This window comes from Haliaeetus leucocephalus, unplaced genomic scaffold (genome assembly GCF_000737465.1).
Source record: "Haliaeetus leucocephalus isolate CR32 unplaced genomic scaffold, Haliaeetus_leucocephalus-4.0 Scaffold752, whole genome shotgun sequence".
In the NCBI taxonomy this organism is placed as follows: domain Eukaryota; kingdom Metazoa; phylum Chordata; class Aves; order Accipitriformes; family Accipitridae; genus Haliaeetus; species Haliaeetus leucocephalus.
Window position 1 is genome coordinate 3,251,833 of NW_010973188.1, and position 16,322 is coordinate 3,268,154.

Here is a 16,322-nt window from a genome sequence, read left to right on the forward strand (position 1 = left end):
TCATGTGCAATTTGTTATTAAAAAGTAATCTGAAAAAAGTTTTTAAGATCCCTGCCCCCCATAAACAAATGAGACGTTTCCACAACCATAATTAATTCTCTCTGTTCTTTCTCCTCATCACTGAACTCAAACTCCCAAGATCCAGGAAAGCTACTTTTAATCATTTTATGGGATAAGAAAAGAAACATACTACTGGGATCAATGACCAGCAGCAGCTGGGTCCTCTTACCCTGGTACTACACATAAACTCTTTAAGAGCTCATAAGCTCTTCAACCCGATCCATTAATTTTGCAAAGGCTTTTGGAGGTGTTTTACTACTCTGCTTAAGGAATTCTTTCTTTGGCTTGCCTGTCAGATTCACCTTGCTATTTTCACTGAGTGTACAGAACCTGCTTGGATCAGGACCTGGTTTTAGGCAAGGTAACATCACAGCTGAAGCTGTTAAAGTAGGCTCTCAGGATTTTGTCCAGAGCATACATTTACAAACACAGAAGTTAACTGAACTACAGTGAAAGATGAGCAAAATACTTCCTTTGTTTTTCTTTGTTCTGATTTTTAAGAATCAATGTTCTGACTGTAATGCATCCAATCTATGAAACATAAATAACTTTCAAAGGCTCATTTGTGGAATTTTCAAACACATGGGAAAAGCTTACCTTTCTTTAAACTAAATAATTTATATTATTTCTGATACTAAAATATGCAGGAACAATATTGACAGATGGAGTTATGCACTGTGTTTTATTTAAGAATAGATCTTAAAACTGCAAGGATCGTATTTGTCCTTCCACAAAGTCTGAGGCAATCTGGATGCAAAGGTTTTCCTTTTTGTCCATTTTCATTTTAAATTCTTAGTCTTACAGTCCAGATGTCACAAAATTAAATGGCTTGCCTACAAGCTTCACTGGTATGTGTACTGTCATTACTGATACTATTAACAGCAGAAATCTCTCTCTGTTCACAAGAAAAATTAATGAACATACACAATGACTTAACACGAAAACTTCCCCACCTGTGTATCCTTGTACTTTTCTCTTAAGTCCATGAGCCGGTGATAAGCTTTAATTGCTTCTGAAAATTCTCCAACATCTGTACTGGTGAGAAGATAGTTCTCCCATATTTGCCAGTGCTCATAGTTGCACTTGAGAGCTTCTTGGAGGGTTCGAAATGCTTTGATTCTAATCAATAATAAAAAAGAAGTATAGAAAAGAAGATTCTATATTAAAGATTTAATATAGAAAATTTCTATATTAAAATCAGCTGGCATTGTATCAACTAAAAAGCTTACTTAAAAAATCTCATTTAGAAAAGAGCGCAAATGTAAAAGTTATTGTTCATAATTTACAACACTGATAATTCCTTAATCTCTCTTGCCAATTACTTTCTATCAGTTCACTCCATTTCTATGTTAGCGCTCATAATTACATTTTGACAAAAATTCATTATAATTGTGCCATCTATGTCAATATTTTCTTTTCTGAATTTTTAATTGGCACCACGAGAAAACAATCTTACTCATGCTGCAGTTGTAACACATGAAAAAGTTAAAAATCACTGAGTTCATGGCAGATGCAGAATGATATTCACTCATTTCATCACACAAAGGAAGGTTACTTAACAATAACAGCTTTTTGTGATTTATTTTAAACATTTGCATGTGGTAAATGTGCATACCCATTGCACAGAAGCCCAGCACTTTCAACCATTTTTTTCTTATGTCATCCGGAAGCTTTACCTACACTCCCTGTTCCCTGATGCTACACTGCTCAGTACGAATATGTCACAGCGGCCCCAAACACTACTAGCGTCCTTCACCAAAGGTGCTGCCCACCAAACCATCTCATAGTGGCAGGAGAAACTGTTGTGGAATAAAGGTGGAGAGAATAACTCTTATAAAGTCACTGTCAAGTCAGGAAGCATCTTTATTTTTTCAAATGGATCCACTGCAGGCAACTCTACCATTCCCTTACTCAGGGAGAGAAGTAATGGCATTCTCTGGTAAGGAACATAAAGACAGTTTTGCTGAATCAAGAATATGGGCTGAAAGCAGCTGCCCTACAGTTTACAGAGGTATGACCTCCTGCACAACATGCAACCAATGCTGCCAGAGAGGAGGCAGAAGGAATAAGTCATCTTAATGCAATCTGAAGCACATGTTGGTAAAGTCTGAGTGCCTACTGTTTAAAGCTTTAAAAGTACTGCTAAAAGTTTCACTAAATTTGAAACTTTAAAAAAAGCTTTGCTAGAGAACTAGAATGATACGGTTCTTAGGAGTTTGAGAGATTTAAGCTTACTTTCAGCTGGACAGTCATGATATGTAGAAAAAACACAAAAGAATAAATTCCTTTAAATGAAAACTTGAAACAGAGTTTTCCCAGGCTGGTAAAAATCTTCTTTGAAAGAGGTATGGCAATAAATCTCCTCTTAATAAAGATCATATAAAGATGGCTTGTTATAAAAATTTGCAGTTCACTTGCTCTGCTGCTTGAGTAAGTTGCTACAAGTGCTGTCCCTAAAGAAAGACAGCTCAAAGAAATTGTTGGTTGAGTTTCAAAAAGAGTGTTCAAGAGAATGTAAATATCCTAGCCAAGAAAAGGGAATATCTAACTAGTGGATCAGGCCATTAAAAGTTTGGAATGGCTGGGTCAGAGAAAAATGTAAATAACTGCCAATCTAAGCCCATAGTATTAAAAGACTTACCAAATACATGCGAAGAGAGATGACTAATAGAGCAAAATTATTGAAGGAAAACAGGTAATTTGGCATAGCTACGGCAGAATAGTCCACAGGCAGGATCTTCCCACATTCATTCCCCTTTTCTCTCTCTTGTGATATACTGATATATGTGATGCTGCCAGGTATATGTACTAACAGTTGGGTCTCCTCCACTGTTAACAGTCTTAGTAAGAGATTTCAGACCCTGATTTTGACAGATTATATTAGAAAAGAACAGAGACCTGCTCCTTCCTCTGTGGATTTTGCTACAATGGAAGCTGGGATCTGCCACAGCTCTCTGACAGGCTGGAAGATGCTCTGGCTGACTGATGTATTCTAATCACCTTGAGAAACTGTTTCTGAAACTGCTCTTCAACATCTGCAGGAGTAGCCTGTATGATCTTCCCCATCTTCTCACAAAAGTTAAGAAATTATCATGAGGGCGGATGCCAATCAGATGGAACTGTGAAATGTAGACAAGATACCAGAGGAATGGGATGGAAATTGTATTCCTCAAATCATCACTCTTGCTACACTAATAGAGTCCTATAGGTTCTCAAAACAAACCCCCTATGTATGTAATAAATTATATAATGATGTATCCTTAACCAGGGCAACAGTTAAACCAATTCATATCCAAACAGGAAAAAGTAGGCAGTACCAGTGCGTCACCTGTCTTGGAAATCAGGAATCCTTCACCCAAAGGACAGAGAGCTAGTCCCAGTTTGTTTTGAGAAATATGAGATCTAGATTTCAAAGGCCTCCTGGCACCCAGAGAAGTTTTTCTGGTAAACTGAAGGGTCTGTTTACATCACAACTGATTTTTCTGGAGGAAATTCAGAATACACAAAACTTCTAAACTCTTAAAAAGCAAACAAACCCCCAAAACAACAAAACCCCTTTCATTTGGGTGTCAGCAAGTTGTTTGCGTACTCTTTTCAAAAAGACTTACACATTTTATATTTGTCTGTTGTATGAGACTGCTAAGCCTTACCCAAATGCACAGTCCTTGAGCGGGACTGATTTAAGAGCCTGGTTGGAGTAAAGCTTGATTTTGATGACTGAGCAAAAGAAAACAATTAACTTAAATATCTTATTTTTGTTTTCCTTTTTTTAATCCTCCCCTCACTTTTTTTTTTTTTCCTAGCAGGCTTGAAAAGTTAGAATTTACACTTTCACCACCACTTAGCCCCACAAAAAAAATTATACTGAGTGAACTACTACAGATATCCTCTGTTTTGACAGTGGGTTAAACTAACTCACACACAGTCTTGATCTATAAGTGACTACACAAATAATCAAAGGAGTTGCTATTCCACAGCAAACACAGGCCACACTCAGCTATCAGCATGTAATGCTGACTAAAGATTTCCTGTACACGTATTCCTCTCCCATGTGATTCCTGTGGGGAAAAAAGCTCAGAAACATGCCTCCCTTTACTGCTTTTGATACAGTATCAAATAGGTCACAAGTTTTGTATGTATTTAGCACGTTAAATCACAAGAGATTAACAATAATAAAATTAAACCAATAAAGTTAAACTAATCACTCAGTAGTTTCTCAGCCTTGTAGTAGATGAACAGACAGAGAAATTATTTTGATTAAAGATACTTTTATGAAATAAGCATGAACCAGTACACTAAGCATCTGACATACCCTTTTGAACTTTATGCAAAAGAAGGAACAATATCACACACAGTCTAAGACATTAAACTGGGCATTCTCAAGGCACTGCTGAAGATGAAAGGAACCACTGAAAAGGTAAAACAAGTTCTTGATTTCTACTACTTTTTAGTCTTGAGTGGCTATTCTAACCTTCATTTTCTCCTCCTTCCTGCTCCCATTAGCATATCAAACCATCTCTTGAATTCATTTATATTAATTCCCATATTTCCTTGGTATGTTTATCAATTTACCCTTTTATGTAAATTTACTCTTCTTTTTCTCTTTTTTAGTTTGCATCCTGACTGCGTAACTGTATAAACTGATGTCAGATTTTGAGTAAGGTTTTTAAAAATTTATCTTATTCTTTTGTTTCATTCTTTGGGGACAAGTTATAATGTGAAAATTCTTCTTAAATATTAAGTTCTTTCAGGTATTCTGCATTTACAAGTAACTTTTATTACATTGAGCTGAAATACAAAATAAGAAAGGCAGTCCATTTAGGTCAAAGCTGCTTGTACTAATGGTTAATTTGGAGGGAAAAGAACAAGTGAGCTAGTGTGTGTGCAGATTTCCATCTGCTTTTGTAATATAAAAAATAAACTGCCTGTTTTTCCCTTAAATCTACTGAGATTAATGTAGTATGAACTGACATAAGTCTGAATATATAGTTTGCTTGAAATTGACTATGAAGTTAAAAAGATACGTCCAGTTAGTTTCAATAACTTCAATATGAATGTTTTGCACTGGTACTTTCTACATCATAAATACTTTTAACAAGAAAAAAGTGTAGAGTGAGAGGTTGCTACTTTTATAAAGCTTATGAAACTCTTATTTCCTGTAAAATGAAATATGTTATCAATGATCCAACCTGGGAGAGAGAACTAAAGGGAAAAGAATTACAAAATATGAGGTAACCGCATTATAAGAATAAAAAAGTCAATGTCAAAAAAAGAAACCCCCAATTACTTATTTTGGAAGCAGTATTTTCTAATCCTTTTAAAGTACTTACTTCTGTTTTAATCTGATATAAGCAGTTGATAAATTGTTCCAGGCCTCAGCATTCTGTAATGACAAAAGAAGTACCAAAAAAAATTATTCACTTATATTATGCTCACTTGATAATAATACGTGAATGAAACTACTGTGAAATATCATCGACTTTACTAATCACATATATTAACACATTTTCTACAACGCAGTCAAAATATTACATTGAAATAGAAAATATTATATTAAAATAGAAATACATAAATAAATATTATTGACTAGAGCAACAATCAGGTATATAAATACCAATTAACTGTTTTCTGGTTGGAATACACTAAGTCAGCTCTTGCCTTCAGTTTAAACTGCAAACAGGCATCCTCTTCTGGATCTAGCTGGGATGGCTGGAGAGGTCAGTGCTCCCAGCAGCTCATCACTTCTCACTAGCTGGATGATACTTACCTGCACTGCTCTGTTAGTGCTAAAAATTATCTGAATGTCCCCTAACGCATATCAGGCAAAACTAACACGGTTAGTTCCAACAGTGTTTTCAACTGTTTTAGCTGAAAAGGATTACGGAGTGCTCAGACAATCTTTCCTCTTGTAAAACCAGCAGAGCCATGTACACAGACAATTCCTGCCCATCGCTTTACACTGCCGTAAATTTGAAGCCACGCCACTGAATTCAGCTAAGTGACAACTAGTATAAATTTGAACAACAGAACCTGGGTACTGCAATGAAAGGTACTGAGTACAGCTCCTCAGGCTTAAGGAGCATTTAAATCATGTTGGGAAACCTTTTTGAGGCTTTCATTTCATGAAAATGTCATTACATTTCTGCAGATCAATGTATAAAGGTAGGTTTCACCTCCATAACTAAGAGCCATCCCAGCATCCTTTACTCACAAAAGAAATACCACTTAACCCACTGAGAAGTCAGTTGGCTTGTTCATATTAATGCAGTCAAGTACAGGCACCAGAGATAAGTAAATACAATTTTATTATCTACTTAGAAGTAAATCTACTGTACTGAAACAAACAAACAAAATCTATATATAAAGTAAAAATTCCAGTTAATTACAGGGTTGTCTCTATGTACATTTTTTCCCCCAAGTAAGTTATTTCATTTTATAAATAAAGAAAAAAGAATACTCTGTCACCTTTCACTGCTCTCTCATTCTTTTCCCCATAAGAAAAGAATGAATAATAGTTTCCATCAAGTAGATGCCATTAACTCCGAGCAAACAACATGCTGGCTGGCTGGCAGTCAGGCCTTTTGACAAAAGTATTGCCAGTGCATTCCCGAGAGGTAATCCAGCTGATGATTCTGCTATCTCAATGCACAGTCACACTCAAACACCAATATTGTACACATGCTTGCCCTGTGCGTCCTGAAAAACTGGCTAACAAGCTCCATTCTCCCTGTGCTCATGAGCTATATAGTTACAAATTTACCTGTCATGCAACCACTTCTTTGACTTTTTTTCAGGAGAATTTGATTACTTAAGAGGACCAAGTATTTTAATTTATTTTTTTTCTTTTATCTCTCTTTTTAGCACTCCTCACAGTCTACTTATTCCCTTTTCTCTGTTTTAGCAATGTATGCAAGCATAAAGGAATTTTTTGCTCAAATGTATTTTAACATTCATACACACATACTTGGACAAAGTTAAGTATTGGGCAAGTATTTTTATGATGCCTCATGACAAAAATATATCCTTCATGCACAAGTTTAATTTATTCAAAGGGCTAAGGTTTAAACAAGTTTTTCATTATTGCTTTGCTTGTTTATAATGAAAACATTCTTGTTGCTTTTAGATAAGCCATCTGAATCGCTTGTTGAAAAGTACATACATCTGGTTCCAATGTCACACAGCGCTGAAATGCTTTGGCAGCACCTTCGTAGCCTTCTAAAGCAATGTATGCGCAGCCCAAGGAAAACCATACACCTAGCTGGAGAGAAAAAATGGATGATTACATATATACATACATTTTTATCCACAAAATAAATAATTTTGCCTGGATGCTTGAACACACACTATTTGTGCTGATTTTACCTGATTTTCAGCTATCTTAATAGTATTGCATTGGAATAAATAGTATCCAGTATGCAGAACACAGGAAAACTTTAGGTTCAAAGTTTTAATAAATATGGATAAACAAAGGTGTTGACTATATAAAGACCACTTAACGACATGTGAAGTGCTCTTTAACAGTGCATCTTCATTTAGAGAAGAAAGTGATAGCTATTTAGAGGTTTGCCTATTTTGTTTTAACTTGTGAAAAATCCACACTCACTTTATAGTATTACAGTTAGGTCAAATGGTAAATACTAGGAAATGTATTTCAAGGAAATCATATTTTACAAGAAATATTTCTAATGGCTAAACATGAACATTTCAAAATTATAGCTCTTTTTACTTGTCAGAATATCAATCTTCTCTAGCTTATAATACAATGTTTAGAGATAGAAATGTATTTAATGCCTTGCATAGAGAATAGAACTTTACCAGTTCAATAATCTTGCACTGTAAGTCTTTAGTTGTTACAGCCAAATACCTCTCATACATACAGATTCAACCAGGGAGAAGAGCTCAGCACCGCCCTCTCCACTTCCCCTCAGGAAGCTGTAGAGAGCAATGAGGTGGTCCCTCAGCCTCCTTTCCTTCAAACTAGACAAACCCAAAGTCCTTAGCCACTCCTCATAGGACATTCCTTCCAGCCCTTTCACCAGCTTTGTTGCCCTCCTCTGGAAGCATACAAGGGCCTTCACATCCTTCTTAAATTGTGGGGCCAGAACTGCACACAGTACTCAAGGGGGGGCCACACCAACACTGAATACAGCAGGATAATGACCTCTTTTGACCAGCTGGTTATACTGTATTTAATGCACCCCAGGATGTGGTTTGCCCTCTTGGCTGCCAGGGCACACTGCTGACTCATACTGAACTGACTGTCCAGTGATAGGACACATGAGAATGGTTCAAAGCTGTCCCAGGTTTACACTGGACATTAGGGAGCATTTCTTTACCGAGAGGGTGGTCAAACACTGGAACAGGCTTCCTAGAGAGATGGTCGATGCCCAAAGCCTGTCAATGTTTAAGAGGCAGTTGGACAATGCCCTTAATAACATGCTTTAACTTGGTCAGCCCTGAATTGGTCAGGCAGTTGGACTAGATGAACATTGTAGGTCCTTTCCAACTGAAACAGTCCATTCTATTCTAAATAATAGCAAATATAGGCATAAATTACAGCAAATCAAATATGTATTTTCATAGATCTTCAATAGCAAGTTCCTGATTTGCCACACCGTTAATTCTCAAAGAGCTGCAAAAGTTAAGCAGTACTACCTTTTAGAAAAGGTCTGTAATTCAGAAAAGTATTAAATCCCAAGTACATTGACAGAACATCTTCTGACGGCATTATGCTGTTTAAATGTATGCAGTCAAAATCAAACAGGACATTTTATAATGTGCTGCAAAATCATTCCAGGTAGTCCTACTTAATGCAATAAACTCAGTTGTTTCTCTATTCTAAATGAAACATAAACAGGTTTTCTTGGAAAATTTTTTGAGAAAGGGAAGAAGGTTGGGAAGAGGAAGATGGAAACCCAGGTTACATTAACTCTAATTTATATTGCACAACAACATATTACTTTTCAAGATGTCTGATTAATGTTTATCTTCTCTTGTGTTCTGGGTACTAGCTCTGAAGCAAGCAATTCTGATAACACTGGTTCTCTGTAGGAAACCGTAATGGCTATTTAAATACAAAAATGTTACCTTAAGAAACATTCGCAAATCAGAGATTTTACAGGGTCGAGGATAAAGCTGTTGGTTCATATGCAAGGAGCTACTACCTCTACAGATTAATTGCAAACTCTGTAGCAGATATTTTTGCACTTCTCTCCAGATCAGACTCATTTTTCTGTCTCTGAGACCCAACTTAAAATCAGTAACAAGGTATTGACTCCTGACTTACCTGCTGTAGAGTTTATAGTTAACCTGCTTCAAAACTTAGATCCCAGAGTACACATGTATGACATTAACCCCTGTCAGATCTGGCACCCTGGTGGGCAGTCTTCATGATATCAATAAAACAACTGAACAAGCTTGGCAATAAAGACATCCTTTTGCATTTGAGGGTGTACGTGGGTGGCCCATCCTCAGAGCATATGGATGAATAGGTGAAGACAGAACTGCCAATTACATCTGGCCTGGGCAAACATGAAAATCTACTTTTCAGCATTGTCAGCCTGTCACCTTTCATGATCCTTGAACTCATCATTCAAAGAAGAAACTGCACAGGAAGAGAAAACAATGTTTCCCAAATCTTAGAGGGCAAAATTAATAGGAAATAAACATTTAGTCAATCTCATTTTTTAAGCCTCTTTTATCCATCAAGTTTCCAGAAGTTCAGCACTCCCACATGGCTGCTACCTCATTAACTCCCCTTTCTCTTATTTCTAGATCAATAACTTTTTGGACATGAAAACCGGAGGTAGAGATGAGACTGATCAAGTATGAAATTGAAGGCTAGCTCCAAATCTATAGCTCAGGATACAAGTTAAACAGTGCTTCTGTAAAGGGTGAGAGAAAAACAACCACTGCATTTTTTATAATTCTAACGAGTAACAGCAGCACAGTCTCACTTCTGAGCTTGTGCTTCCAGAATCAGATTTGACTAAAACTTCCACCATTTTAATTTTTTGAGGCTGATGGTGAGCAGCTACATCTCTCAGGAACTGGCTTACCAATGCTTTAGGAGTTGACAAGCTTTCTCAAGGAAAAGTTACAGCATGAGGAGAAAGTAATGATTCTTTACTTCTGCAGAGAAAAGCTATATAAGCAGGTACCTAGTAAAAATCATACAGTGACTGCAAAGAATGATAAATAATTTTCATTTCTTAATAATTTGAAACAAGATGTTTTGCCTAGCAGTAACTATGTATGAAGGTTTTGACTGAACGGAAAAAATATGAGAACCGAACATGATGGAGAAGGTTGGGAAAGGTGTCCAAAAGGGATCCTTTAGCAGATGAGATAAAAAGTCTCTGTGGTGGGAATTAAGTCAAGGAGCCTCATGAGTTGCTACGATATGAAGGCAAAAAGTATACAGAAAATGGAATAGGTTGTGCAGATGGAAGAATGTCACTATATGTTAAAAAAAACCTTCACTATCAATCATATAGAAAATTAACTGTGTAAACGTACAACAGAACTGGTATGGATTAAAATTTCAGGCCTCAGTAAAAAAGCAGTATAAAGACTGTATCTCAGAATACTTGACCAAAATGGAGAAGGTAAGCTGCTGGGGGATATCGGAAGGCTGTGAAAGTAGAAATCCCAGAAAATACAGGGAGATTTCAATTATTCCACATAGTTTAGTAAATACCATAATGGATGAAATTCCAAGGCTAAATTTTTTAGATATGAAGAAGCTAGTCAGAAGACAGTACTTACCTTGATCCTGACCAGTATGAATGATCAGGTTCAAAATGTTACCATACAAAAGATACTTTGTAATGTATGTAGATTCACTAGTCCTTCAAGAACAAAGGCAACTCATTTAATACAGAGGATGTTAAATTTAAGAGCTACTTAAAATGGAAAAGTTGTGTTAAAAAATAAAAGGGGCTGCTAAAAGACTAAAGGTCTGCAGAAGATTTGAAACACTTAAAGACAAGACATTTCAAGGCTTGGAGCAACTACCTATTGTCATTCAAAAAGGCTCTAAAAAGACTAGATGATCATAACAGTTAAAAACCAAATAAAGGAGATTATTAAGAATAAGAGGACATACTTCAAAAGCTGGTGTGCTAGACAAATGAGAAAGCTGGAAAAGAACAAGTCTGACAGGTTAAATGAAAAAAAAAATGGTAGCTGTGTAAAAAAACCCAAACAAAACCAACCAAACAGAAAAACAAGGTTCATTGCCTTTGATCTACTATAGCAATGAAATGGTATTTTATCATCCCTTAGACATCTGGAAAGGGAGCATTAATTTCTTCCACAATATAAGAAGTACAGTAACTCTTTAATAATATATTTAGGATACAGTTTAAGAATGGACTTAAGCTATTTTTTGTGGAAAGAATGGTAAGAACTCCCTTTTTATTGGGGAGGGCATGAAATCTGTCGAACCCACTACCTGATGTAACAACTGCTCTGAGGACTATGACTGACTGAAAGGTAGTGTTAAGGAAAACTTCATCCAAAGTTCAAAAAAGATTTTTGTCAAGGCTTGTAGAACTAGGTTAAAGTTCTTTTTTGGAAATAAAAAATGCATTGGCTAGAGGTTCAAATGTCGCAACTGATTGGAAAAACACATGGAAATGAGCTGTAAATTTTTATCCTTTTCAAAACTGAAGACAGTGACCTGCAAAGGAAGATAATTTAGGCTTGGACTCTGTTAAAACTTGCCATCAGGAATTTCCAGGCAAGTCTTTAGTAAGTCTAAATGATTATGAAATGCTTTAAGAAAGTCTAAACAATCCTCTCATATTAGTGGGAATATGGTTCCAAAATAACCTAATTACGGTATAGCCGAATACTTAAAAAACTAAAAAAACCAAACCATATATCTGAAGAAACTTTTTTGTATTTTTAAAGAATTTCTACTATTTGCATACGGCAAATAAATACAGATCTTTTTTTCAGAATCCAGTAAGCTCTTCAGTACAATACTCTTAGGAGTACAGCAGTGTTAGTTTAGAAACAATCTATATCCTGTACAGCAAAATTAGTTTTTGGAGTTAGAAATTACAACAAAATTTTAAGAGCTCTAGTTGAGTGAAATCCTAGCTAAGTACCTTTTTAATTACTCATTTTTGGCATCATTTATCTCCCTTATAATTCAGTTTCTTTTGAACACAACACACTGACAAAACATACTATAGTTTTAAGTAAGTATAGAGACTTTTATCACAATTTCCAATGACAGAGTCTAGCTCAACTTGTTTAAGTTACTTTTACTATTACAAGATGAATGAGAAGAATTGTTGAGAATAAGCCTCTCATTGCATTGTCCAAAACTTTAAATTCCAAATGTAGTTGATGGCAAGCTGACTTCTAAAGTGTGATTGTTTTCCCAAATTGGAGAGAGATCACTTCTCTTGCTTCACACCCAAGCAAATTAGCCTGAGAGGTTATGAGCCAAATAGTCTAGCACAAAAGAGGATGATTCTTTTCTCGCAGACTGTGACATGAAGGAGAATGGTGTGGGCACAAAAAGGGTGCTATGAACACTCTTATTTCTGGAAAATTCAAACGTGAAGTGACTGGATATAGAGAACCATACACTGTTCAGCACAAGAACTAACAAATCTGTAATTTAACAAGCCATAAGTTTTGTTATGCAGACTTTCACCACTGGAGAACTGACTACATGAGCTCTTTGATCTCTGGAATTGCCTCAGTCCAGCCTTGCAAGATGCTCGCAGTGAAACTGCAAGAGAAATGCATCTGTCATCCACTAGGCATGTACTAGAACAAGTAATTCTGTGAGCAGCAGTGCTAATGAAGAAAAGTTTTGGATATATTTGAACTGTAAGACTTTCATTCCTTTGTGGATTCTCCAAAGTCTGATATGGTGGTTGGCTCATACTGCAAAGACCTACCTCAGAGACCTCAACCAAATTTGACCAGTTGGCCAAAAAGAGCATACAAGATTAAAGGAGGGTTGACAGAGAATGGTTTTACCCATTAGGTATTTTGGGGAATCGCTTGCTGCAGTCTAAAAATCTCTTCCTCCAAAAAGGTTTCTGATAACCACACACACAAAAATTTCATTGTAATAGGGAGTCCTTGTTTACCTGATAAATTATTCATAATTCTGGGAACAATTCATTAATGAATATTTTCCTTGTCTTAAAGTCCTTGCATCTAGAATCACCTTCCTGTCTGCTCTTCAACCACAAGACATCCTGGAATAGGAAACAATTCATTTCTGTAGTGACAGAATATGGATAGCCTTTAGAAGGCAGTGATATGTCAATCCACACTATCCATTTGCTCAATCTATTTGCTTGAAACAATTCATCTGAATCTTAAATAGAGCTTCCTGAGCGAGAAGAGGAGGAAATGTTTGCTTTCCTATATGGACTGGCTTATTTTTGTTGGATTGCCTTTCAGTTTAAGCTTCCTTTGGATAGGACACAAAATAAAAAACCATCTCGGCAGAGTTTTTCTCAGTTTTGAGCCCTGAAGGCCATCTTCTGCAGCCCTTTATTATCTGGGAGTCCTCTTGATTTCAGTAAGGTTCCTATCTGAGTAATATATATTTTGTTGCCATTTCCTGAGTAAGAGAACTGAAAGACAAGGGGAGCATTTTTGTTCATTTTGCTATCCATTCTAAAGGTGTTTAGAAGTTATCTGGAGTTCACCTGAATAAGAACAGGACTCTGATTCACTGGAATAAAATACGTCATTGAAATACAAAAAAAGCTTCGGGATAAATGATTTGAAAGGCTGGAGGCCTTTAAAATTTTTCTAAAGCAGAAGTCCAGCTAGTTATGTGGAACTCAAAACAGCAGCTTCGGCAGTATTCTTTGGAGAGCAAGAAAGAGGAATATCCTACTTTTTGCATGGACCTGGAAATGGCACAATTTATATACATAAACAACCACAAAGCTGTTCTAAATTCTCAAGACCTTTCACAAGGTGGACCTTATTGGGATGGGATATAGTGGCTGAGAAACTGAAACAAGATTAAAAAAATTGTCTGCAGAACAGCTTGCATAGGATCTGTCAAAATAACCAGCTTCATCAAGAGAAGTCTTTTGACTGCGGTTTCAGTTTTGATGCATTACTGTAATAAAAGCTACTGCCATCACAAGTGTAACACAATGCTTCTCAGTGACTCCAGAGCAGGACAGACCAGAATACTTGAAAAAGGTTTCTGTGAAATAGAGATCAGAGTTTGTAACTCAAAGCCAACAGACAAGGCAAAAGGATAATTTCATTAAAATCTGTACAGCATTCTTCTTGTAACTATTTTGCTTAACACTTGCTCATGATTTATTTGATGATAGTTATTAATTTTCAATAGCTTGATCTCTTTGAAATAGAAGAGCTGTACAGGCAAAGAATTAGGTGTATGCAAGGACCTGAATGCAAAAGGATGTCTTCATTTCATTATGCTACTGTTTTTAGTCAGGATTCCAAGTACGCGGTAAAAAATTGGCTAAGAATAGTAATAAGCTGTTACTTTCACAATTGTGCACAGAATTGCCTTTTAAAAAAGTGTGTCATCATTAAAAACTGAACACACCAACTAAAACAAAGCTATATGTGTATCGTTTCCCAACCTGCATAGGGTTGATCTGCACTGAACGTTCAAAGCACTCCACACATTGCCTGAATTCGTGGTTGCGGAGATGGAGGAGGCCTTTGGAGCGCTGGGCGCGGGCGCTGCGGTGCCTGGAGAGCTCCCAGGCCTTATCATAATACTGGTGATCTTTAAGAATATCACCAAGCAAACAATATAATACTGGTGTTTCCTTTTTCTCTAACTCCCGCCTGAGTATTTCTTCCGCCTGTTAAAGAACAAAGAGAAATCAATATATAATGGGACAATTTATTTTCAGTTAATCACCTACCTGAACAAATACCACTTTAGCACCTTGCAATCATCAGTTGAAGACTAAGAAGTAGGAATATTAAGGAAATAGTATCTTGATCCAACACAGCATCAAAGATAAAGTCTAGAGAGAATATGGTTCCAAACTGTTTTTTTAAAAAAAACACACTTCAACATCAACATAATATGGTGGCTTTTGGTTTAACACACCAAGGAGAATGTACCCATTAAAACAAGAAGCAGCCTGAGCAAATATCAGTCCTGGACATCAAACCTACACCTACTTCATAGCAATGCAGTATCAGCACCATTAAGGTATGTGCAATCCTAATAGTTCATCATCTGTGTTTTTTATATATCCTAATAAGTACTCTTGCAATGACTGTCATTCCTTTATCTCTAATTGCTCTTTTCTGAAAATAGTTATTTCCATTCTATTATGTCTCAAGACACGTCCACTTTCATCCTGTTGGTTTTGGAAATGCTACTCTTTTACATAAGATGCAGAAGTTATAAATTTATCTAAATATTTGAGATAAAATATATTCAGAAATATACAGCATTATGGAAAAGAAGACACAAGCTGGGTCTCCCAGACATCTATTACGGGCTGTAACCAACTTTCAAAAGCTCTTTATCTCAGGGCCAATATCTTGCTCTAACAATAAAATTATTGTTTCTCTTTTAAACAAGAGATAGTCTACTTTCTGTGGCTTTTTGAAAAGATAAATACACTGGACAGACGATCTGTTGTTCAGACTGAACTCTTACCTCAGTCCCCTGCTGCAAAAATGTAACATACATAATTCAGCTCAGTATAATTTTTCTATTAGAAAATATCTATTTGAACCATCTGAACCAAGAAAGATCCAACACAGCCTGCCACAGAATTAGTTTGACATTGTAACACTAGTCATTCTTCTACCATAGCTAGTTTATCTAAAAGGAAAGCTGAGTTCCTCTCTGCATTTAAATTATAACTGCTTTTCTTGTTTCTATAAGAACCGTTTTCTTTGCCATTCAGATGACCTCTAGAGAACAAGTCTCTTCCTCCAATCAGTAAAATTCATTGATCCTGTCTGAAAATCATCTTTAGAAAAATGACTTTGTTTTACTTTGTTTTGAAATATTTAATGCATACTAATTTAAATACTTCATTTTTATGGTAATTTTTGTTAAATAAAAGTAACAGTAAAGCCTATAAATATTTGAAGTGCACAAAGGTGAGGAAGGCATGTATTGTTTAGGTTGCTAAAGTGATCTTAAACTAGAAAAAATGGAATCCCAATAAGAAAAAAATTAGTGGCTGAATATTAGGAAAATAACTTAATGGCAAGTGTTTTTAAGTGCCTATGGAACGGTTCTCCAAAGAAAGCCA

General features: G+C 36.1%; 1 protein-coding gene across 1 annotated transcript in view; it reads right to left on the reverse strand.

Annotated features, from left to right (window-relative positions):
* The window catches only part of TTC27 (tetratricopeptide repeat domain 27), a 142,130-nt gene that overhangs the window by 14,067 nt on the left and 111,741 nt on the right, over positions 1-16,322 (reverse strand). Inside the window, exons 13-16 of the mRNA XM_010581214.1 lie at positions 14,673-14,900; positions 7,220-7,318; positions 5,391-5,443; positions 1,014-1,179 (exon numbers count right to left, since the gene is read on the reverse strand). Of these exons, the coding sequence (XP_010579516.1) occupies positions 1,014-1,179; positions 5,391-5,443; positions 7,220-7,318; positions 14,673-14,900 (546 nt within the window). The remainder of the gene's footprint in view (positions 1-1,013; positions 1,180-5,390; positions 5,444-7,219; positions 7,319-14,672; positions 14,901-16,322) is intronic.